At 38.9% G+C, this 24363-nt stretch overlaps 2 protein-coding genes across 5 annotated transcripts in view; one reads left to right on the top strand and one right to left on the bottom strand.

Moving 5' to 3' along the window:
• PPP1R1C (protein phosphatase 1 regulatory inhibitor subunit 1C) overlaps positions 1–4945 on the top strand; it is a 46806-nt gene extending 41861 nt beyond the window's left edge. For both annotated transcript variants that reach the window (XR_011726529.1, XM_071747197.1), the window contains one exon: positions 4120–4945. Coding sequence is in view for 1 of the 2 variants with exons in the window: in XM_071747197.1 (XP_071603298.1) it covers positions 4120–4208 (89 nt within the window). In the remaining variant the exon portion in view is untranslated. The remainder of the gene's footprint in view (positions 1–4119) is intronic.
• Positions 4946–12135: 7190 nt separating this feature from the next.
• Positions 12136–24363, bottom strand: part of PDE1A (phosphodiesterase 1A) — a 175478-nt gene continuing 163250 nt past the window's right edge. For all 3 annotated transcript variants that reach the window (XM_071747188.1, XM_071747190.1, XM_071747191.1), the window contains 3 exons: positions 22781–23056; positions 15644–15763; positions 12136–15329 (listed from right to left, as the gene is read on the bottom strand). In XM_071747188.1, the coding sequence (XP_071603289.1) occupies positions 15687–15763; positions 22781–23056 (353 nt within the window). In that variant the 3' untranslated portion in view covers positions 12136–15329; positions 15644–15686. The remainder of the gene's footprint in view (positions 15330–15643; positions 15764–22780; positions 23057–24363) is intronic.

Below are 24363 nucleotides of genomic sequence, written 5' to 3'. Positions count from 1 at the left end.
GTTTGCTTGATCATTTCAAAGTGATTGGAGTTCAGAAACTCCAAAAATCAGGCTGCTAAGCTTTGTCTTTCACTGTTTTCTGAATATCTGGAAATGTGTTTTTGAGAGACAGAGGTCCAGCTCCAAAACATAAAACCAAATAACCCTTCAAACTCTAGGGAATACAAATTGCCAACCAGACTTCAGTCCTGAGTTTGGTAAATGTCAGCATCATTTTTGAGGCAGTAAAGTGAGGTGAAGGAAGAAGTGTTAAATAGGGTAGGGATCTGCCTTAATTATTCAAGTAATTTTTATATTTTTTTTCCAAGAGATATTTAATTCAGGAACAATTGGTTATTTTGTATCTTGTGACACTGCTTAGCCTTCTAATCTGGTGTTTTAGCTCAGGTGGAAAGAAGCAAAATGACTAAAAGATTAAACAGCATAGATATTATTCTGTGACTGCAAAAGTGCCAGAAAGTTGTCCCGTTTGCACTCATAATTTATAAGTAGTCTAGAAATATGCTTTGAGGCAGTGACTTCATCTACAAAGAATTGCCAGTTCGAGTGTATTAGTGCGTGGCTGTTGAATGTGGCTTGGCATTAAGAGTTTCTTCATCAGCATTAATTGGGTTGAATTACCTGCAGTGAAATATGAGTCCTTTGAAGGAAAACAAATCTTGTCCTGCTGGCTTTAGAAGCATAAAAAGGAGTTGGGGGAGGGGGATGAGTGTGCAGGGAAAGGCAGGAGAGTCAGTGTTCAGAGAGTTTAAGGCAGAATAAGAGTGAGTTTGAACATGCTGTGGGTATGAAGTCACTGCCAGGGAGTGATGAGAAGGGATCCAGCCTCAGGCTGGAAGGGAATTTGCTGTCAGATGAAGAGCAAAGCCCTGGTCAGAGTGTGAGGGGTGGGAGCAGAGGGAAACAGAGACTGGCAGGGTCAGTGGAATGGCTGGGACCTGAGCAGGGGAGGGGAGCCCAGGGCTGGGCAGGGCAGGATGGACGTGGGGGAGATGTGGGACTGGGGTCAGAGAGAGCAGTGTGGGCACAGAGCTTTAGGAGGGTGAGGGTTCCCTTAAACTCAGTTACTGACTGCCTGGAGTATGGGACACCGATGAGACAGGGCAGCTCTGTGGATCACAATTTTCAGTCCTCCCTGTTGTATTATGAAGCTTCTGTAGTTTATGTGGAACCAGTAAGTTGATGTTTCTAACCTGGATCTGCTGTATGTAGAAAAACTATCTTCTAAAATATCCCCCATATAATGTCCCAGATATCCTGGCTTTTTTGTTTTGTTTTGTTTTCCTGTGAGTAAGATCTGAGTCTGTATTTGCTGCTCATCTTCACTACTGTGCTTTGTCAGTGAATAGAAACAAATCCTGAACAGCAGCATTTTGGTTCCTCTCTATTACTGTTGGAGAAAGCTGAGAGCATGAGCTGTGTTACTGGTGTGTGGAGATTGAAAAGATGAGCTGGAAATATCCTTTCCAGTAAATTAGCTTTACTGTAGTAATAGTTGTATAAAATGGTTGGGTTGACCTGAGTTTTCACTGAATCTCTAGCCAGAATATGACCTTTCAGAAAACTATTTAGATAATTGTTAAACAAAGATATTGGGCCTAAGTAGCCCAAACTTGATTAGGAAAAAAAAATATCTCCATGAGTAGAGCTCCACCTGGCTCCCTGCTTATCGTGTGCTTCGTGTTGATGAAGGGCAGGGCACACAGTCTGGATAACTCTGCTGGAGTAGCACTCAAAAGCTTCTGTAAAGACCTCTTCTCTTTAATTATTTTAGCTGAGCAGGAGATGTGGATGAACATGTCAGTGTGCTCCTGGGCATGCCCAGCTCCAAAGCCTCCTGAGCACCCTCAACAGCCACTCTGGGATTCTGCAATGTTATGGCACTCTCTATGATGTTAAATGATTGCTATCATTTCACTAAGTATTTTTATTACCCTGGATTTTTTTTGCATTGTAAAAACGTGATACTTTGTGTATGAGATACTTTGTTTCAGGAAAATCACCTGCCTTTTCTGTCGTGCATGTTCAGACATTACTGATTTCATCTATTTTAACTTTCTTCATTGTGTAGCCAAGGATCTTATTTTGTAATGCCACATACAGGGTCAGATAATTCTGACAACCCGGTGCTGTCAGAACATCTTGAGGCTTATGAAAAATGACACTGAGTCTTGTGTACTTCGTGGTCAGTACAGGAAACTCTGTGAATCTTTCTTTCCAAATGACACTGGGTTATTAAGTGACTGGCAGAGGTGAAGGCCAGCTGTAGAACAGAGGTTATGAAAAATCATTAAATATGACTGATAGTAGTTTGCTACATGAAAATCAATGGGTAGTGCTTAGTGAGGTCATGTATCTCCATTTCCTGCAATTTCACATTGAATAATGTCATTAAACACAGAGCCAGAAGTCTTGTTCCTACCAAAAATACCATTCCATGAAGCATCATTGCATGAACTGTGTATCACAAGCTTTCTTTTCTGCCCATAACTTTGCCTTTTTCAGCCTTGGAAAACTCCCTAAAAATGATGCATTCTAGATCTTAGCAGTTCCTATTTGAAGTGCTGATTAATAGCTCCTAGAGACTGTCAGTGTGCAAGGACTGGCTCAGCAAGTCCAAAGATAAACAACAGGAGACAAGTTTGCCCTGCAAACACAATATCACTTTGAATTGAATGTCCATTAACCTACAGTTAGGCAAAATCATATTCATAGTTATAGTTGTCTCATTTAAGGGTGTTACTAAAGATGCCAGCTTGGTGGCAGCTGAGCACCCTAAGTGTTTCTTTATGTATGGCAGTTAATTAGTTGGAAGTAGTTTCCTTATTGCAGGGCACACTGATAAATACTGTGGCTTGGGAACACTAATTTATTTGCTTGCTTTATGTATGAACCACAGTTTCCCAGGGAACCAAGTACTGTCACTTGTATGGAAAAAAAAGAGGGAGGAGCCCAGAACAGAGCAGTGAGGGGCTCATGTTGGAAGTGGAGCTGGCTGAGCTCCTGTTGCACAACCCATTGCAAGATTCTTTTTCCAGCTATGTGTAAGTTTGTTGAGCTGGAATAATTTATGTTAAAATTTTTCCAAGTAATGTATTTGGAAAAAATCTATCCTATATTTTGGAGCTGTTTGGACATAAACAGTGAAGTGTAGGTTGTGAACGTGGGGCCACAACCCTTGGACATCAATTCCTCTTAACCACAATTTGAGGTAATCTGAATCTTGCCCTGTATGCCTTAAGGACACACTGCTGTTTGAAGTTGTGCTGTGACAGTGGAGTGTTTGATTATCCAGCTATGGTTATCTGGAGTGACTGGGGTGCAATTTCTCCTCAACAGAGGAATTGATGCTCAGGGGAAGATACTTTTTTCTGACTGTTAGAAATGGTGAATAGAAATATGTATGATATGTAATGAAACAAAAAATGTTTCCATATTATGGCAATAATGACACCTAAATCAGGCTTACACTTTGCTGAAATCCTGCATTTGTGATTAACAGTTACACCCCCACTAGCACTATTTTTGCCAAAAAATATGGACCAGATCCTAATCTTGGTATTTGCTGCTTGGATTTGTTGAAAATAACAACCTCTCCTCTCTGGCCTCTTCTCTCTGGAATCTTTTTATCTTGCAGTTTGGGCAAGGCCTTTGGTAATTACTGCTGGAGAAGACTTCTGTTGCACATGGAAAGCTCTGCCCATGGGGCACTGGCTCTACACGAGTGTTGACCTGCAGATTGTCTCTCTTAGAGGCTCAAGTGGAAATTCTGGTAGAATAATTACCTCACCTACTCTCTGAGCCTTGAAAACTTAACTTGCTTCAGATAGGCAATACAAAGAAAAAAGAGAAGCAACTACTGTTCTGTTCTACAAGGCACATTTCAGCAGTTTCTTCAGCAAAATATGATATGTTTTCTAAGAGCCTACGTTCAAGGAAGAGACTATTTCTGTTGGAAAGACACCGTGATGTTGTTTGAACTCAGAGGGTGGTGGAAAAGGCAGTCAGTACAGACACTAAAAACTGGCCATTACTTTGATTTTTTTGTTGTTTCTTCCTTCAGGAAAAAATGTCCAATGCGAGCTAACACACCTTTAACAATTACTTCTGTATTTTCAGGGATTAAGCACCTGAAGAGTCAGAGTGATTCCGCGTTTCCAGAGGAAGAAGAGGGAGTTAGTGAAAGGGAAGAGGAGTGGGGCCATTAAGGAGCATGGAGCTTCCATCCCCATCATGGAGAGGAACTGAACTGCACATCCCACCCCCCTGCTTGTGTCCCTGGAGCTCAGCACTCCGCGTGCCGGCACTGCTGGGGCTCCCGGGAAGCGCCCTCGGCTGGGATTCACAGCCACCTGCAACTGTGTTCTGTGATCCCTATATCCAAAGATAACCAAGTTATTTTAAAGTCATATTTCTTTCATTTTTCTATGACTTAGAAATGTAATTTGCAAATGTGCTCGTGACCTGACATCAGTACTTCCAGAGCTTAACTATTGCATGTGAGTTGTACTCCGAGAACTGTTGTAAATAAAACTGATTTAAAAGCTACAAAATAAACAATATGCTCATTTAGACAAAACTGTATATTGTACAGTGGATTTGTCTAGCATGTTCAAAAATGTTTGTGAAGAGTGATCCTTTTGGATAAGAGCAGCTTTTACCAGTATTAAGAGTTACTTGCAGGAATGTAGACAGGAACAAAGTAAGCAGAGGTGTCTTAGTCTGAAGAAGAAGGATGCAAAGACACTCTTCCCCATGTTCTCTGGATGTGCAGCCCTTAAAGAACTTGTCTTGCTTTTGGTTTGAGGCTGACTAGTCAATGGCCAGTTTTCAAACTATTTCATTGTTGTTTTGTATTAACTGTTTGCCTCTGGTACTAAGTTTTATCATCAGTTTACTTTCCACTGCTTTAAGTCTCTTTTAAAGGATATGAAGTGTATGAAAACATAGAGCCTTTTGTCTGTGCCTGGCGTGAAAATTTCCCTCTCAATCCATGGTCTTCCATGAAGACCTGCTGAGAACTTGCCATCACTGCTGATTACCATCAAGTGCTTCTTTCTGCTTCAGAGCCATCATTTTGCCTTCCATCTGTATCTGTTTCTGTCCTCTTGTTGCCATTTTCTGTAGAAACACTGCAAAGTGGATCCATGACTCTAGCTCAGTGTAGGTATGCAAGATGGGCTAAAAGAAGGACTCTTCAGTTGTACAGAAGTAGCTATGAGACTTACAGGACTGAGGGCTTTTTATGCCACAAACAACAAAAAGAAGGAAGTGAACCTCAGAAACCATTTGAATGGACCAAAGTTAAGACTGGACTGGTGTCAAGAAGAGCTGGGCTCTGGTCCCAGCTCTGCCACAGCTTTGCTTTTCACACAGTTCCAGGCTCTTCACACAGTTGCTTGTTGAGGATGATTAACTTTATAAAGAATAATAATAAAAAAATAGATTTAGTTTAAACTGGATGCAAGTGTTTTCATAACTGTTAGTGCAGCAATGAGAGGACAATTATTCTGTTTTATTGCTGTGATCTGGATGAAACACTGTGGTCCAATAAGAGCCTCAGATAACCACTCCGGTATTTAGATACATCTTTAAATCCAGGTCTTATAACCTCTCCATCTCTTAATATTCCATCTGCATTTTATAATTAAAAAACTTGTTTCTTTCTCTCTTTCTTGTTTCAAAGTTATACATGCAGCATATCTGAGTGCAGGAATAGACTACTCCTTTCTGGCAAGGGGACAGGAGATTTTACCATAGAACCATCCTGACATAACTTTCTGGTGGGACATCATCTGATGGACAAAGTCAGGATGCACATTTTTTTATACATCAGCTGGTTTTGGCTTCAAATACGAGGAAGCAGTCTGATCTTCCACTTGTGAGGCACACAGCACATGGAGCTATAAGGAAATCATCAGTAAAACAAGAGAACAAGAAAAGTGCCATGGAGCAGAGCTGAAACACTGCCTTGGAGGCTCAGCAGACTCCATGTCAGGAATGTCTGGGTGTGGGGAAATCAGAAAAAAAGGTAAAAAAAGCAGTCTGCATATTAAGCTAGATTATTTCTGGGTTTTGACACAGCCTCAGATATTTAAAAATGGGAACCCTAGACAGAGAGTCTCTCAAATGTTTTGGCATGGAATTGAAAGCTCTGGCTGCCTTGTAGCATGGTGAGCTTCACATTGTTACACTCGAGCAATATGGGTCTCTTGTGGGAGTCAGTGGTGAACCATTGTTTTTTAATGTGTTTATGTCACAAAAAGGATGGATCAAAACAACAAAAATTCATTAGTGTCATAATTTGTTTTAGTGTTAAACCAATCAAGAAGAGAACAAGAAAGCAGAGAAATAGATAGTGAATATCAAGTGTCAGAAAATGCTGATTTAACAATACCTTATAGGAAGATTGTGATGAGATGTTCCCTGTTAGAGATCTCTCCTCTCAAAACACCTGCACCTGTGGAGGACTCTGACAGGTTTGGTGGGAGTGGGATTTTTGGAGATGGATTATATTAGTGCATTTTCCACAAACAGGCTGATGGAAAAAGAAAGCAGAAAAACCCCAACCCAGGCAAGTAAAGGACACGTTTTTTCCTAATGAGTAAATCTGACTTTTTTCCTCCTCCTTCCTCCATGTTCTTAAATCTACGGCCTTTCCATGCTGAGGTACAGTTGCTGATATTCTTGCTTTCCAGATATTACAGGAAATGTTATTTGCAGAACTGAAAGGAAGCCATCTCCTTGGACTGATCTCAGTCTTTTCCAGTATCCCTTAACTCATTAATGTACAGTGATTTAAAGGCATTTTTGTTGTTGCATTTTAGAGTTTTGTTTCTTTTTCTAATACTACACTTACTATTCTGTAACAGGTCTTCTCTTTATTATTTATTGAGATATTGTTCTGGTAAGTTACTTGGAAAAATTACGTGATTTGACCTGCAGGATTGTGTATGTTGTTTATTCTCCTGGTGCAAAAGCAGTTAACACTTAAATAGATACAAAGCAGGAATCAATATTTAAAAGTCCATTACAAAACATAATTTTCACTGAGATAAATTTCACTTGAGAATAGCCACAGCTTTTGACCAACAACACACTCTCTTTTGGGGAAATATTATGTGTAGTCTGCAGGAAATCTTCTCCAATTCTGCTATCAATTTAAATACTGAATTTCTTGCATTTTTTAAGACTTCCATAAATGTTATTGAAGTGTTCAAAGATTACCCCACTGTCATAATGTCATTGGTTGTCCCAACTAATGTAAACAGAAAAATTACCATTAGCTCTCGTGTAGCTCTTTTTTTTTTTTTTCTTTTCTTTTCTTTTCTTTTCTTTTCTTTTCTTTTCTTTTCTTTTCTTTTCTTTTCTTTTCTTTTCTTTTCTTTTCTTTTCTTTTCTTTTCTTTTCTTTTCTTTTCTTTTCTTTTCTTTTCTTTTCTTTTCTTTTCTTTTCTTTTCTTTTCTTTTCTTTTCTTTTCTTTTCTTTTCTTTTCTTTTCTTTTCTTCTTTCCTCTCCTCTCCTCTCCTCTCCTCTCCTCTCCTCTCCTCTCCTCTCCTCTCCTCTCCTCTCCTCTCCTCTCCTCTCCTCTCCTCTCCTCTCCTCTCCTCTCCTCTCCTCTCCTCTCCTTTCCTTTCCTTTCCTTTCCTTTCCTTTCTTTCTTTTCCTTTCCTTTCCTTTTCTTTCTTTTTTCTTTTCTTTTTTCCTCTCTTCTCTTCTCTTCTTTCTCTTCTCTTCTCTTCTCTTCTCTTCTCTTCTCTTCTCTTCTCTTCTCTTCTCTTCTCTTCTCTTCTCTTCTCTTCTCTTCTCTTCTCTTCTCTTCTCTTCTCTTCTCTTCTCTTCTCTTCTCTTCTCTTCTCTTCTCTTCTCTTCTTTCTCTTCTCTTCTTCTCTTATCCTTTCTTCTCTTCTTTTAAATGAACAATTATATTTGACCTTTCCATGCAGGGCATTATACTTGGCAAAAAAGGGGTTGCTAAATGTCTCCTATGCTTTGCTGTATTCTCTCTTTCAGCCTTCAGTGAGGACAGCAGCACTTTGTGCAGGACCCAAGCAAGATATTATCAGGTGAATGCTTCCTGGTAAAATGCTGTTAATCTCCAGGTACAGCAAAGTTTGCTGGTGGAGTTTCTACAAATTCAGTGTCTGTACTTTTGCTGTAGGGTTTTTTTGAGGGTTTTTTGTTTTGTTTATGAAATAACGTGGGCTTTTTTGGGGTACTTTTTATACCAGTGCTAGGCCAAACATACTCCATTTCAATTTTGCATTGATTCATCTGCTTAGTATATACTGACCCTTAGTGGTAAGCTGTGATTTTATTTGCATTGCCAGTTTTTTCTAAATTTTGTTTTTCTCTTTGGCCCAACTGTTCAGAAAACAGGAATTTTAGCTGTGCATCAGGATAGTTGATATATGTAAATAGCCCATGTTGTCTTCAACAGACTTAACAGGCTTGTTAAAATAACAAGAGGTGTTATGAGCTCTTCTGAAGGGAGGGCTGTTCAGAAGCAGGGGTGTCAAAAGGTTATTCCAAAATGTAAAACAAAAAGGTTTGCATTGAGAAGCAGTCCTCTCCACATAATGAGAAACAAGCAAGAACTCAGGATCTGGCACTCAGGAACACCTCAAGCTAGCTGTGGAACAAGTATTAATTAGGCTTCCAAAATAACATCTTTTTGAAAAGCAGCTGAGGTGTAATATTGCTCTTTATTAATCAAAGCAATGGGACAATGTGAACTCTGCAAAAAATAAATGGTTTGCAGATGGCTGTGTGTGCTTTAATGACTGAACACCAGTTACAGCTTTAAATGCCAGAGTCTTTCTACATTTTCTCCTCTTCAAAGAGCAATATTTTCAGTTTTCAAAGCAGTGAGGAAAGTGTGTTGGTTTCTTATTACATTTTCCCTGCAGCATAAATTCTGTTGATGTGCTTCCCTAATCATGCTAATTATACTGCCATATGTTGCTCTCATCTTTCTTTTCCTCTCCTAATGGGACATAGATCCTCTCTTTTGAATATGTCATTTGTTTATTACATTTATCAGGAGTTTTAACATTATATGGGACTTTTAATTGCTTCTTTAAACACTCAGCAGATTGAATATTAAAAACAGACATGAAGGTCAATTATAATTAATTTTTAAATTGCTCATGCCATTTTTTTTCCTCTAATTTACTGGAAATATCAACCCTGTAGTCCTGTTCCTGTACATACTATCTACTTGAGAACACACACATGTATCCCAAAACTACTCTGATTGCAGTCATGGTTCTGTCCTACCCCAAATTACTTCATGTCTGATACAGAAATGCTGCAATAAAGTGCATTGTGCACCATATTACAATGAGTGCCATAAATACAGTGCCATCCATTCCACTTACGGACTATTGGAGTACCCCAAAGTGAAATGTTCATTTCTGGCAGAAAAGAAAAACACAGTCATCCCCCATAGGGGGATTTAAGATGGCTGAAGTTGAGTAGCACTTTGTACAGTCATTAGAGCCTCAGAGTACCCTCCACTGCAGAAAACAGTCAGTAAACCAGCTGAATATAGAGAGAATTAAGAATAGAAAAATTAAGAATATAGAGAAATTAAGAGTCAAGCAATGACTATCCAGTTATCAAACTGGTTGTTGGTATGACATTGGTTCTCTTTGCTTTCATGAAATTGCATCATAGGAGAATTTGACCCTTTTGGCTCATTGAATTTGGATTGAAATAATCATACCAGGCTTCATACAAGTAAATAGAAAATTCTTTCCTCATATCTGGTGTTTTTCCCTGGTGTTAAGGTACAAGCCCCATAGTCTTATTCTTCTTGAATGCTCAGGAGAGTTACTTGTAAGCACAGTAGGCTTTCTGTGTTGATGAAATAGCTTTATAACTGCAGTCTGAACAGAAGTGAAAAAAACATCTGTTCTGCTCAGCTGTGTTCCAGCTGAAGCTGATATTGTACCTACCATTTTGATTTTGACATCCTGTGGCAAGAACCCTCCCACTCCCACCACAAAAGGCTGGAGCTGTTGTTGGCCACTGACTCTTCAGCACCTTTGTATTCATGCCACTGGCTCTTTTGTGCCTTTATTTTTGCAGCACTGGCAGCACACTGTGTCTCCAGACAGGGACCCCAAGGCACTGCAGTGGACCGAGATCCACTGGGGATCTGCCAATAGATGACCAGAGTTTGGAGCCAAGAAGGTTATAAAATGGGACCCCCAGCAGAGACCCATTTGTGTGGTTCTTCAAGCAGTTATTCTGTGACCAGAACCCTGGGACAGCACTCAAGGAAATTTCTTAGGACTGAAAACCCTCGGTCTGCCCTCTGGTGAGCAATTATGCTGAATACTCCTGAGTGAGCCCTCACTCTCTCTATTGTGGGTGATTCCACTTTCTGGGTACCCTTGAGAGGAAGGGGGGTTTTCTTTTGTAAGTGCAGGCTCACCTTGTGTCATCTTTCTAAAAGGACTATTCACAAGAATTAGGAATTCATAAGTTGTGTAATGATGTCCTGTAATGACATCAGAACTTGTGATATTCTTTGGTCTGTTGGAGTGCTGAGTAATTTTGATTGGAATATATCTTATTTTTGAGTAGCTGCTCTGTTTGTTCTGCCACCTGGCACCTGGGCTTGTCATTTGCTTTGATTTGTCATGGTGGCTGCAGTGACTGCTCCATCACTTTGGTGTCCTGGTGGCACTGCCCTGTTTATATTAGATTTTATATTACTTTTATATTATTTTATTATTATTTTTATATTATTTTATATTACTCCAGGTTTGTAATAATGATCTATACAGGGTGCTGCAAATGCATAAAACCCAGCCGTTTTTAAGTTCATGTTTTAAGTAATTTGTGAGAAAAGCATATTTGAAGAGATACAGTTTATGGGAAATTATCTACAGTTCTCCATAAAAGGGTTATAAACAAAGAACTTGTCCCAGCATGAGGAAAGTATTTTTCAGCAAAGTTCAGCCCAGAACAGTTATAATCCTAGTTTCTAAAAGAGATTTTTCACATTTATATTTTGTGGTTATGTCTTGCTTCTTTGTTCCCAGGGGTGTAGTTATGATTCAGAGTTTGATAAAACTTCTGAATGTTTGTCCTAGGACATGAAAAGGGGGTCTCTGGAGATCCATTAAATAATTAAAGGTCAAGGAAAGTAAGAAAGACTATCCTTGGTGGCCTAGATACTTGTACACTGTGTTTTACAGAGGAAACTTTCTTTTCCTCATAGTTTTAAATGACATTTCTACCAATATTTCCATACCAGTTTTCAGGGATGCAGTTTTTCAAAGAATGATTTAAAAGTGGATGCACTCCCTCTCAGACAAATCTTCCTCTGCTAAACTAAAGTGAATTTAAGTATTTTTAACTTGCTGCTGAAGAATCGTAGTTGTACATTTTCCTTTTTTGCATGTAATAACTGCATATTGTCTCAAATATAAACACTTTAGACATCACTGAGGATCTTTGTTTGTTAATTTGAAACCGTGTTGATCATCATAGTGGCTCGTTTGACTTCTGGCGTCTATAGAACAGAAGAAGGTCTTTTGGGGAGGTATCTGGAAGAAAGGAACTGAAAAGAACGCGATATAAAGTAGTTGTCTTGATTTATTTCCATCACATACCTTGTTAGGATTTGATACATGTCTAAGTCAATGGGATTCTTTATATTAATTTCCAGTTAGAATTCGATGGGGCTCTGTTTCCTCTCTGATCCACTGAACTTGGCTGATTAAATTTACATCATGCCACACACGTGCCTCTGAAAGTCGTGTCCTTCCTAAAGAATCGTTGCTAACATGAACAGTCCCAGTGACTCCATCAGTACCAACCCAGGGTAAGAATTTTTTGGGATAAAAACATGTTCTGCCAGTTATGTTTTTCTTCCTGTGAAGGTTACTTCAACAGTAAAAAGTAAGAATACAAGACTTGCTTAAAGAAATTGTTTTTAAGAGTACTATGAGAGTGCAAGTGAGCTTGTACAGCAAAGCACCACCATTAAGGGGAAAGTTGGAGTTACAGGTAGGTGAAAAGGTAAAGGTTGGGAACAACCATTTATGCTCTGCCACTCTGCAAAGATAAACATACACAAACAAGCAAAATTGTAACTATCACTCAGGAGCTGCACAATCCTTGCCCTCAAATCAAATTTATTTAGGAATATCATCATAGGAAATACAGACAAATACAGCAGAATAAAAACACACAGTTGTAGATTGCCTTGTTGAAAATTAAATAAAAAAATACTGGCTAGATCATAACCCATAACAATATTACATAATATATCTGTCAGATGTCTAAAGATATAAATACAAAATAAAACTCTTGAGGGCTAATCTATAGCTACGGCTCCTCAGTGTGCTGAATGCAGGGGTACATGCCCATAATGCTGGGGAGAGATGCATATACAAACACCATTTCTTATGGCCCCATGCAGTGCTTTGGTAGCGCAGCCTTACAGGTTTCAGAGAGAAATTACTGCTCAGGGAGAGGCCCTCTTGAGAAGCCTTTCTGCTATCCAAAAGTAAATTTTACCTAAGGTCAAAACCTTAACTAACACACGAGAGCTGTCTTGGTCTTCACCAAAGCACTTTTCTCCTTATCCAAACAACACACTAAGCTTTGGGTCATGTCCAGGCAAAACCTTGCTGAAAATTAAAGAAGAAAGAAAAATAATCAGCTGGTATTAAAGAAAAACCAAGGACTCTTCTTATATTTCAGAAACATCTACCACAGTGATTAAAACTGAATACAAGTGAGCAAATAGAATTATTTATGCACAAATCACATTTCTATATTAATTAATGAGTTCTGCAGGCACCCAGTACCTCCTGTGAGATCAGGAGCTCCTTCTAGTTTCTGCTGTGGGAAATCTTGGTGCTGGCTATAATAACAAGACACTGTGAGCCCCACAGAATGCCCCAAGTAGTCTGCAAAATCTGCTATAATTTCTGCTTGCATTTCCAGAAGAAAATTCTTACAGAGTATATAAATCATGATGGGGAAGAGACAGAAAACTTCAATGAGTTTCAATGAAGAGAACTTCAATGAAGAGACAGTCAACTTCAACTATGTCAGAAGTCTGAAACTGAAAATACAATTAAAAAAAAATCATTTCTGATTGATCCAGACTTTCAGTCTCAGTGAACCATAAATTACAACGTTAAGGAATATTTTGTAACAAACAAATACCTAACTAGCCTAATTTTTAAAGATATCAGTTATCTTTTGTTAATTTTGAATCTGGTGGGAACTGCAGATGCACAACATATCTGAAATAAGGTCCCAAGTTCTCAGATCTTCTTGCACAAGATTATCTACTTCCACAGTATATTGACATTTTTTAAAAGTCTGATATGATCATTATGTTTCTTGCCATGTCACAATGACAATAGGAAACCATAAGTTGGTGTGTATTTTATTACAAACAGAAAAAACAACAACAACAAAAAGAGTTCAACATTCCCAAAAAGGATGCAAAGGTGTACGGAGTGACCCAGCCTACTAATGATTTGCACAAACACTAGCAGAGAATATATAAATTCTTAACTCTTAGCAAAAAATATCAATTGCATTATAACATGTATGATACAATTTCATTTGTTAACATTTCATTTGTTACTGCACTGTACAGAAATGTGTCCATGCTAAATATAAGCCCTGGACCAGATACACAAAACAATATAAATGCACTTTTTTACATCCTATATGCACAAACTTTTCTTAAGTTAAAACTATGCACACTACTTATGCATAGCATGTGTATGGCTTACATATTCAACGACAGGAATTCCACCTTTTGGCATACCCTTGCCTCAGGGCTCGGAGCTCTCACTGTTCCCCAGCTCAATTTTGATTGCTCCGCTGTCAGAAAAGAGTCACTATGGATTTATAAGGGTCCCTCAGTTTAGGGTAAGTGTTTTAGGATTCCTTCTTCACCCAGGACAAAGTGTCCCCTTGTTGTGGTTGAGCCTGATGCCTGCTGAGCTCTGGTTAAATCCCTGAAGGAGTTGAAGCAGGTGAGAATGTCTCAGTTGCCTGTTGGTCTCTGCAGGGAGGGCAGTGCCACCCCAAGTCCTCTTCAGAGCAGAGCATGGCTGACTGTAAAGACTTTTTGGTCAGTGAGGTAAGAACCACAGGGTCCAAAAAGGAGAACTGGGAGTGCAGCAACCTGAGTGCTTACAAATCAAGGAGGAGCATGGAAGTTTCCTGGCAGGTTCCAGCAGAGAGTCATGAGGTTGGCTGCAACACATGGGATGCCTGGGAGAGCCAGGAGAGGTCAGAAGCAGCTCGAGGGAAGCAGAGATGAAAATGGGGTCTCTTTCTGGGCACAGTTCAGGCTGGAGGGCTCACTGTGAGGCTTCTTGCAGAGGTAGCTGCCTGCATGCTCCATTTTTGCTGCCTCTCAGGGAAAGATGGTCAAATACTTTCCTTTTAATGAAACAAATGTTAGCAAGGATCTTGCAGGATTCACGCTGTCACCTTTGCACTTGAGAAATGCCATGGTAAAAGACCTCAGTGTCACTTTCCAGCTCTGTCTGAGAGGCAAACACAGCATTTGGCTGAACTGAAACAATTTTTCTGTATTCCTGCAGTTGGCTCTTCTGCCCTACAAAACAAGAAGCATCAGCTTCATGTAGGGCTGACATCTTTACTGATGTCTTCCGAAATTAAGACTGAGAATGTTTTAATCTTTAATACTGGATGTTATTTGATTATTTTTTTTAAGAGATATTTCAAATACTGATTTTATAAACACCAGTTCTCTCCATTTGGCAGCTCCCACAGTGGGGAAGAATCATCATCTACACAGGCTCGTCCGTGTAACTTCCCTGTACAGTCTGCTTATTTTTATTTCCAGATATTTTAAGGAAGCTAACAAGTAGGACTTCAATGTTGCATGCAGCACAGTTGCATGAGCAAATATCTATAACAACATTTCATTCTGACTGTCCACTTCCATTGGATGCCAGAAGCAGTGGAACGTAACAGCAATCCTGGGCAGATGATAAATGTCATGTTTTCACATGTGTCATGGTTAACTACAAATGTCTCATGCCAGTGATGCAATACAGTGAGGTCCAGCTTTGGCTTAAAAAAGAATTTTGGCTAGTATAAGAAAGCAGAATAGAAGAGGAAATAGCAACAACAAATACATTTGAAATCTTGCAAGTTGTTAAGTGCCTTGAGTTACCAACTCAGGGGTTTATATTTTATGCTTTTGATCATTTTGTCAAATCACTTTCCACAGAAACAGTATCATCCAAGAAGTTAACAGGTAGCAGCCTCTGAGAGCATGGGGAAGGAACAGCTAGAGTTCATTTCTCCTGCAAAAGAGGTCAAATAAAAATCATAAGCAACAGATTTTTAATACTATTGCATCCAGTATTTAATATGCATGAACTGTTTTACTACATAACAATTTTGTCTGACATTAAGGACTGAGAGAAATAAAATTATATTTTTTCCCTTTTTCATATTTAATGGCTTTTAAGGGGATGCAGAAAGTGGGGTCTACCATGTCCCCATTTAAAAAATTTGTAATAAAACCACAGCTGGAAAAGAGCAAAGGGGATAATAATAGCAATTGGTCTTTATGATGTAAAACTCTCCCAATAAATGACAGAAATTACAAAATTACCTGTCCTGCCTCAAATGTCAGAAGGCTCTAAGAAACAGCAAATCTAGTTCTGTATCAATGCTTCTTTCTGCTCAGTGGCTTTTACTATATCTTCTGATTTCTTACAGTATTTAGGCTCACCTGGAAGACAAAAAAAATGTGGTTTGGAACCTGAGAGTAGTAGTTAACAAGGTTAAGAGAATCTGTACAGCCCTAGACAGGCAGAGAATGTTTCCCCTCGACTTTTTTAGGGGTAAAATGAGGTTCTAGGCACTGCTTTCTTTAATTGTGTTCTCACTAGAGGAAGCATAGGATTGAATTAATGAATCATTATGGTTTATCCACAAGGTAAAAGATAGAATGAAAATAGTAGGTTGTATTATGAAAGAGAAATATGAAGATATTTACCTTAGTAAGTGTTTAAAAAGTGAGTTTATTTTATCTTGCCATTACTGAAAGTCAAAATCCATCCTCTGCAGTAAAGTGCTGTTTAAATCCTCTTTAATGTAGGCATTCAAAGTGGAAATAAGCTTCTCTCAGATAAAGATGCCAATGTCAAGTTCTAAGAATTCAATTAATTCCATGGGACAGGATCTGTGCCACAAGTAGCTTTCAAACTAGCTGATACAACATTAATTTCAAACTGCCAATCATAACATTAAACTGTTGCTTAAACTATTGCTTCGATAATTTTGAATGAATACAGATGAGAAAATTACAAGCTGATTAGAGCTACTAGGCATAGGGAGAATGTAGAAACATAGGGTGCTATTTACTAATTATAAAGTAACTTCTCAGTTTTACAAGTTGAGTGATCTCTCCAGAGGTTATTAATGCTGAACCAAAAATGAGAAAAAGGAAAAGAACAGAAGTCTCAAACTGAAGAAGATGAGCTGAGAGGAGAAAAGTTATAAAAGCAAAAATACTGGAAGAGGAAGATTTTTGAAATACAGAAAAAAATAAAAAAGGTACAAGGAGTGGAAAGAGAAAGCAGATGACATGGAACCTAAAATGAAAACAGAAAGGCAGTTGAAATTTCAGAGGCCCATAGTTTAGAAATGAGAAAGAGAAGAAAGGGAGCTCATGAGCTGAGAATGAGGAAAGGAGAAAATTAATTCACCGTGGCTTAACATTAAGCAAGTGAGGATTGCTACTGATTGCTACTTGTTTCATCATGAATAGTGGCAGAGTGGGTGCTGCCCACGCTGTAATACAGCCACCAGTGGAGGCTGTATTCCTCCAAGCAGTATTCTGCCTTGTCCCTCTTACTTTACATGCATTATGTGGGGATGAAATACAGACAACCCTGTTCTCTAAAAGATTTTGGAACCTCAAAATTGTACTAACATGAATTAGAACAAGTTCTTCAGACCTTGCAGCCTGAAGTTGGTTTTATTACTACCCATTAAAAATAAATAAATAAAAAAAAAAAGGTAAGGAGGGATATGGTATTAAAATCTATTGACCTCAATATTTAATAGGGTTTTAAGAGTGGGATAAGAGTGGTTTATGGAGCCCTTAAACCAAAAATTTTGTACATTTAATTTTCATAAAAACTGAACATTGGCTTCTAAACCATACATCAGTCTCTTCATGCTAATGTATGGGGTTCTCTATGTGCTAAAGTCTGTCCTGTAAAATGTTGCTAATGGCTGTTACCTTGTAATCCCTATCCTTTTTAAAACCACAGGATTTGCTGTGGTTTTCATCCCAGTGTGCACCAGGGACACCCATGAAGCAGGCACCAGGGGTATCTGCACCCACTTTGCAGAGATGCAAAGTTCCACCCCACAGGGCCCCCGTGGCACTGAAGGGTCACTGGCATTTGCATGGCATGGGTGGCTACTGGATGCCACTTGCACTGCCATCAATCAAAGTGGCATTTTGTTGATGTGGATCTGTCCACTGCTATTTAACCTGGTTATCCTCCAGAGGCTTTCAGCTGCTGACTGCTGATGACACTGAATGCTTTGTATAACTCAATGTGACTGGGCAGTCTTCTGCTGTCATACAGAGTGAAATTGCTGATAATCTGTTCCATCACAGATTTATTATCTCCTTTAGATTTTGATATTAAGGATTAATGCAGCTATCATCATGAGTGAAAAATTAAAACTGTGCCAATTAACATTTATAAATCATTGAAACGTGGAGCTGTTTAATTAAACATAGCAGTTTTTAAAATTAATGTTCTAATTAATAAAGCACTCGAGAGAAAAGGAAAATCATCACTTAAAAAAAAATCACCTTAAAACAGTTCCATTTAAGCTTGTAACACTCAATTAAAAGAGAGTTGATTGAGTGAGAGAGTTGAAAGAGAGATGATGGAAAGGACAAAGGTGTTGTGGAGAAAAATTACTTTCAGTCACAACTGGAGTTTGCATAATAGCAACTTCAGTTCTCCCTTTGCACTGACCAGGACACAGCACAGAGCCACTCCTGTTAATAAAACACTACATCTTACAAGAGGCACACCTAGATACAAGGAGAGGAAAACAGTCTCTGTTGTCTTTTAAATGAGGAACCCCCTCATCACAGTACATCCATTCAGTGACAGTTCCCAAGAATGCAGATAGATCATCTGCAGCCCATTGCTCCCCATCTCTGATATAATTCAGGCACTGACTCACAGAAAACCAAACTGAGGTCTCTGCTTTTTATAAAGACAGAAGAGATGTTAACAATGACAGTTAACATATGAAATTTCAATCTGAACAACTATGTTGCTTTTCTTTTTGCTTTCTGAGTCAGTCTCTGAGCCTCAGTGCCTGCAGATGCTTGCTGCTCTGTCCCAGGAGTCAGCTGGATACTGCTTCAGCCTTCTACATCCTCTCCTTAGTACAAAATATACAGAGAAAGCACAATCTCTAATAATGTATAGAGGCATGGTGCTCATTAGAATAATCAAATCATTCTAATTTGAGAAACAGGAAAAAATGTAAGGCCATGTCTAAGCTACCTTTTGTTTGCTTGAAGTGACATTCCATTGAAACTATCTGATCTTGGCACACAGGAGTCCTTTCTGGATTCACTGGCAAAAGTGAAAAGTGGAGATGCTACCAGTGATGCATCTCCCTTCTGTGCTGAGTGCTGTGGCACCAGACACAAAACAATCCCTCAACCATGTCAAACATCACTTATGCAGAAAACCAGGAGGGGGACTGTAAAAACAGATTGCTCTGCTATTTTTAGTTATTAGGCTTCTACACACACTGCAGCAATAAAACTCTTCCAATGATATTAAGTATCTACATTCAAACAGCAATGATTGCAGTTTAATGCAATTCCCTCCATTTAGAATAGTAAATCATTTCAACACTGTAAGAGAAATGTGAAATGTTTTAGCTTGAGTTTTCCCTTTGCTATTGAATATTGCAGAATATTTCTATACCAAATGCTTACACAGAATCACAGAATCATCCAGGCTAGAAAGGACCTCTGAGATTACCAAGTCCAACCCTTGATCCACTAGACTAGACCATGGCACTGAGTGCCACATCAGTCTCTTCTTAAAAAACTCCAGGGACAGAGAATCCACCACCTCCCTGAGCAGCCCATTCCAATGCCTGATCACCCTCTCTGTAAAGAATTTTTTCCTAATATCTAGCCTAAATCTCCCCTGACAGAGCTTAAAACCATGCCCTCTTGTCTTGCAGCATCTCCCTTTTCAGTTAGTTTTACCACTGAGGCACAATTTCAGATCCTGCTGAAACCCAACCCTGGCAATCCCAACAGAAAGTGGAGAAGAGGGTGGCTTTCTGTCAGATAAGCACCTGTGCCAGTTGAGTGAATCCACTGACAATATCAGAGCTGAGGAGATGAACAGGTGGTGGAGATTCATCTCCCTAAGGTCATTAGAAGAGCACGACTGGCTCCCTGAGTTGGCCAGGCCAGCACAGAACTAAGTCACTCAGAGTATAAGAAAGAAACAAATTATTTTGAAGAAGGCAACAGGCTTGAGCTGGCTTCAGCTCATGTATGCTTTGCACACCCAGTGTTGTGTTGGTGAGCATATTCCAGAGACAAATAATGGGAATCACAGGAGCACTGTGACTGAGCAGCATATTGAAATTGCTCTATTTCACTAAATGTAACTTCCATTTGTTTTCAGTATATTTTGTATCACTCTGCTAAATTAAAAATCCCATGAAACATCAACTATCTTCAAATAGGTAAATATGATACTAAACATTACACCCTTAGGGTGTGAAATATCTACAATCACCTGGCCAGACAGTATTTGACTCTGATATTAACATGCTAAAGAAACCAGGCAAACTATTCAACAGGCTCTTCATTTACCTGGGTATTTATCTATGCTGGAAAACAAACACAAACAATCACTGAAGAAGATGGGTGAGGGTAAATTCAATATACCACAGTAAGCAGAAATTTCACGTAACATTAGAACTAAGAATACCTTCAAATATCAAATGCCTTTAAAAATAACACCTAAGCAATATCCTTATTCTATGCATAATAGCACTCTACTAAAATTTTGTGACAGTGTAAATCAGCAACCCAGTTTCATTTTGTGGTTTTCTGACTTGAGGGACTATGAATTAGTTATGAGGGGACTCATGAAAGGTTCACGAATCCAAAAGAAATGCAAACTTACTTTCTCTAGGCTTAAGTTGGCTGACCAGGGATACAAACTTTCACTGGAAAGATTTTAAGGATTCACAGATCTAAATAGATGAAAAGTCACTGTTCTAGAATGCAAGATCCAAAGACTTGGAAATGCATAAATTCTCTGAATTTCCCATGACAACAACATTTTGACAATATAATTTCTTGTGACAATATAATTTCCCAGGAACAATAGCAAGAATAGGTGACTAAGTTTGTTGACAAACAGTTTCAGAAAAACAGTTTTCAAACTAACTTATAGACCTATTCAGAACAGAGTTTTACAATGGCTGGATGCGTGTTCTGTCAATGGCATGAGCAGGAGCCTCTATGTTTTACACACTCTCACCAGCAAGGAAAGGCACAGATTGTAGTAAAGGAGAGTTTTTGGGAAAATCCTCCCAGTTCTGCTTCATTTCCAAAGATCTTTATGCATCAGTCTAAGATTTTCAGTTGCAGATGTTTAGTTTCAGTAGAGAAATCTACATTTCTGTGCCAAAACTTTCCATGGCAATCAGCAGCAACTGAGATGTGTGCTGCAAAATCTACAATAGCTCAGATGTAAGTGGAGGAATCCCCATAAGGGAGTGTAATTTGCTGTTTCTCTGCAATTAATAATTTGATTTAACTACATCTCCTACTAGATATCCCCTTTTTCTGTGGCTTGCTATTAGGCCATGGTTAAGTACAACTCCCTCTTTAGTGATTCAAGAGCCCAGCAATATCCTTGTATGAGCTCTGGCTTTATGTTCACAACATTACCAATACTATTTATTTCCACAAAATTATTAAAGCAATCTCTTATTTCTATTTCTTATTTTCGTGAATTCTGAACTCTTTTTGAATATTTCCACTTCTAGTGAAGGAACATACTTGTATAGGTGGAATTAAATTTTTTTACCAAAAAAGCCCTTCCAAATCATGTTTGTCTTCGGAATTGCACTATTACAAATGCAACCATTTCTTACCCTTTTCATAAACTTTTCAGTTTGAAGTGCTAAAATACAAGGCATTCTGTAGAAAATTCCCTGCCTTAGAAAATTAATGAGATTAGCTTTTTTTTCTAAAGTAAGAAATCTCTGTTCTCACAGAAAAGGTAGAATGTAAAGACTGACAAGGCAACAGAGTGCACTTACTGCAGGCTGAGTTGTATCTGACCTCCCAAACAGCATTTTTGTTGGTCAGCCATCTAAAGGCCCCCAAAGACAGCTACACCAGAACTGCCTTCTGCATAGCTGGAAAGACAGAGGCTGTGGCTTTTCTTATTGTGTCCCTCATCCAGGAGATGGGAAACTTTTCTAAGGCACTAAAATTCCAAGTTGGGCTCTAATGCAAAAAATACACGTCAAAGGACAAACTTGCCAATTAATAGTCAATTTGTCAACTTCAACTGCTGTGAAATTTATTTTAGTGTAAATATTTGGAGTTAGAACGCTGAAATAACCATCTGTTATTTTTTATGGAAAAAAAACCTGTCAACAAAAACAGGATGGAGCACTGGAATACAGAACTCTAGAATACGTGGGAGTTCTCCATAAAAGCATTTTTGAGCAATATGCTAAGTCATATACTTGAGTTTAAGCTAAGCCTTATAAGTACTTCAGTGTTGCTGCTCAGACAATGCCATGTTTCTGGCACAATATCACAAGGCTCACTGTCATAAAAGCAGCAATGAGTTTAGCATTTTAATTAGAAATGAGGAAAAGAAGTGTCACAAAGCTTATTCTAACAGTAAGCAAATTCAGAATGAAGTGAAAATGCACAGTGTTTTTCTTTTTACTTTGATAGCATCTCTTCCTGTGCCTGTAGGGCACCTTACCCTTGTCTTACAGTCACCAGATTCTAAATCGTAGCCAGTTTGTGATAAAATACTTACATTCTAAAACCAAATTCTGACATAGGAATTCTCTGCATGCTCCTCTTGTCCTGCAAACTATGGTCAGGAGACTGAGCTTTCTGATTAAGAGGATGACACAGTCCCACTCCTACTACAGTTAGCAAATTCCATCTCCTTAAATTTAACTCTAAAATTTCCATTACATTTTGTACAAAGGATGTGGTCTACAAATTAATAAGCATATTATGCACTTAAACTAATGGGATGCATTTTCATAGCATAAGAATAATTACCTATTTCAAGAGGAAATGTAAGATATTTCTGTTTTGAAATGTTACCTCATTCTCCAATAGCAAACTGCTATTCATATGCATCTTTAAATTACTTTTAAACCAGTTTTCCAGTTCAACTAAAGGTCTTGGTACTTTATATAAAAAATTTTAACTAGATACCAAATAGCTGATATCAAGAAGATGATATTTGCTCATGTAACTCAGCTTTTATTTGATGGTTTTAGGCCACTGCTGCTTCTACATGACCAAAGAAAGTGTCTTGTGCTGGTGGTTAGCACAACACCTTATTTCAATATTTTATATCACAGTTGATGTTTGACAGGGAGGTACCAGACACTGCTGCAGCTTCACCCTGGACAGCTTCATTAGATTGATGGGTGCTCTGTGAGGAAGCATTACCATTCAGTGGGTCTGTTTGCTGGGGTTCTTGCTGGGTATCGGTGAGATCTTTCGGGTTCGGCTCAGAGTTAGTGCTTTGTTCTGAGTTGGATTCATCACCCAGAGGAGTGTCCAAAGAGACTACTTGTGGGACGATGGGTCTGGGAGGACAGGCTGTACCATCGCTTCCCTGACTACTCTCATTTTGTATCCTTCTTGTCTCTTCCTGTAACTGTGCATCTGTGGAATTTCTGCTTTGGTCTTTTTCCTGTTCACCAACATTTTTCACAAGTTTTTCTACAAAGAGGGAACAAAATATGTGAATTAGATAAGAAGGATATGCCACAGTTGTTTAATTTCAGAGCAGTGAATGATAGAGCTGTACATGGGAACATTGTGAACACAGACTTTCTGCATGAGGGCACCCCCACTGGTGTCTTTAGTATGAGTGAGATTCTGCTCTGCATTACACTTTTTGAAGTGAACCATAGTGGTCTGCTTTCTGCTTTGATCTCTAATTTGTACCTCTTTTTTATGGTTATAGTACAGAACAAGGAGCATCATCAGACACAGTGTTAGTTGGGGAACCCCATGCTGCAGGCATGTGCCTTGCCAGTGGTGTTACCACCACAGGACCAGGAGAAGCAGAGCTCATCAGTTCTGAAACAGAGAAAGGGCACGGAGGGGAGCACCTTGCTGGGGATGGGAGAGGCATCAGAACTTAAGGGAAGCTCTGATGGAAGTTGGCCTGGAAAAGCCCAAAATGTCAGCTACTACAGAGTTTCAGCTGAAACAAGGGTTACACAGATGCAAAACAGTACTGCTGACATTATGGCTAATAACACACAGAGGATGGGAAGGAAGAAATACAGGGCAAATTCTGTTTCAGGATACAGCAGCTACAGGAGAAAATAATGTTCATGGAAGGGTCTATTCCTCATGCTATTGTAGAGATTTGGAGAACAGTACAAACAAAATGGCCTAGAGTTAAAAAGGAGACAGAACAGAGCTGCACAGAGAGATGGGCCCAGGAAGAACCAGAAGATGATCAAAACAGAATGGAAAACTTGATGGAGGGTGAATAGTCTTATAAAAAATAACTGTACTGTCTTCATGGATTCTTGCTATTAGAATCTCTGCTTTCTAAATACAGATCTTAAAATTTGTATACTATTATAGAAGGTACAAACCACCATCAATTTAAATAGTGAAAGCAATTCCTTTGAACAACACCTCTAGAAAATAGCTGCATGATGCTGCACTGATTTTCCACCTCAGCTGTGCACACTGTATTGGATCATGGAAGGAAGCTGAGCACTGAGATGTTTGAGTTCAACTGGCAGCTCCCAGAAATTCCAGTTGTGAGTGACCAGCCCAAATACAATCAAAAGTGATTGTATATGACAACTGAAAGAAAGCCCAGTCTGTAATTACATTTCTAATACAGGTTATATTTGGCATCTTCATATCTTCATCACCTCACTCTGATTATGAGGAAAGCTCCCCCTGAAATACAGTTTGGGCTGTGAAATGGGACAATGTCATTGTTTGAACAGGGGGAACTCAAGAAGGAAGGATTCCAAACCTCAACTGATGTGTAGAAG

The sequence above is a fragment of the Heliangelus exortis genome, chromosome 6, assembly GCF_036169615.1.
Source record: "Heliangelus exortis chromosome 6, bHelExo1.hap1, whole genome shotgun sequence".
Classification (NCBI taxonomy): Eukaryota; Metazoa; Chordata; class Aves; order Apodiformes; family Trochilidae; genus Heliangelus; species Heliangelus exortis.
This window is presented reverse-complemented; position numbering and strand designations above follow the sequence as displayed.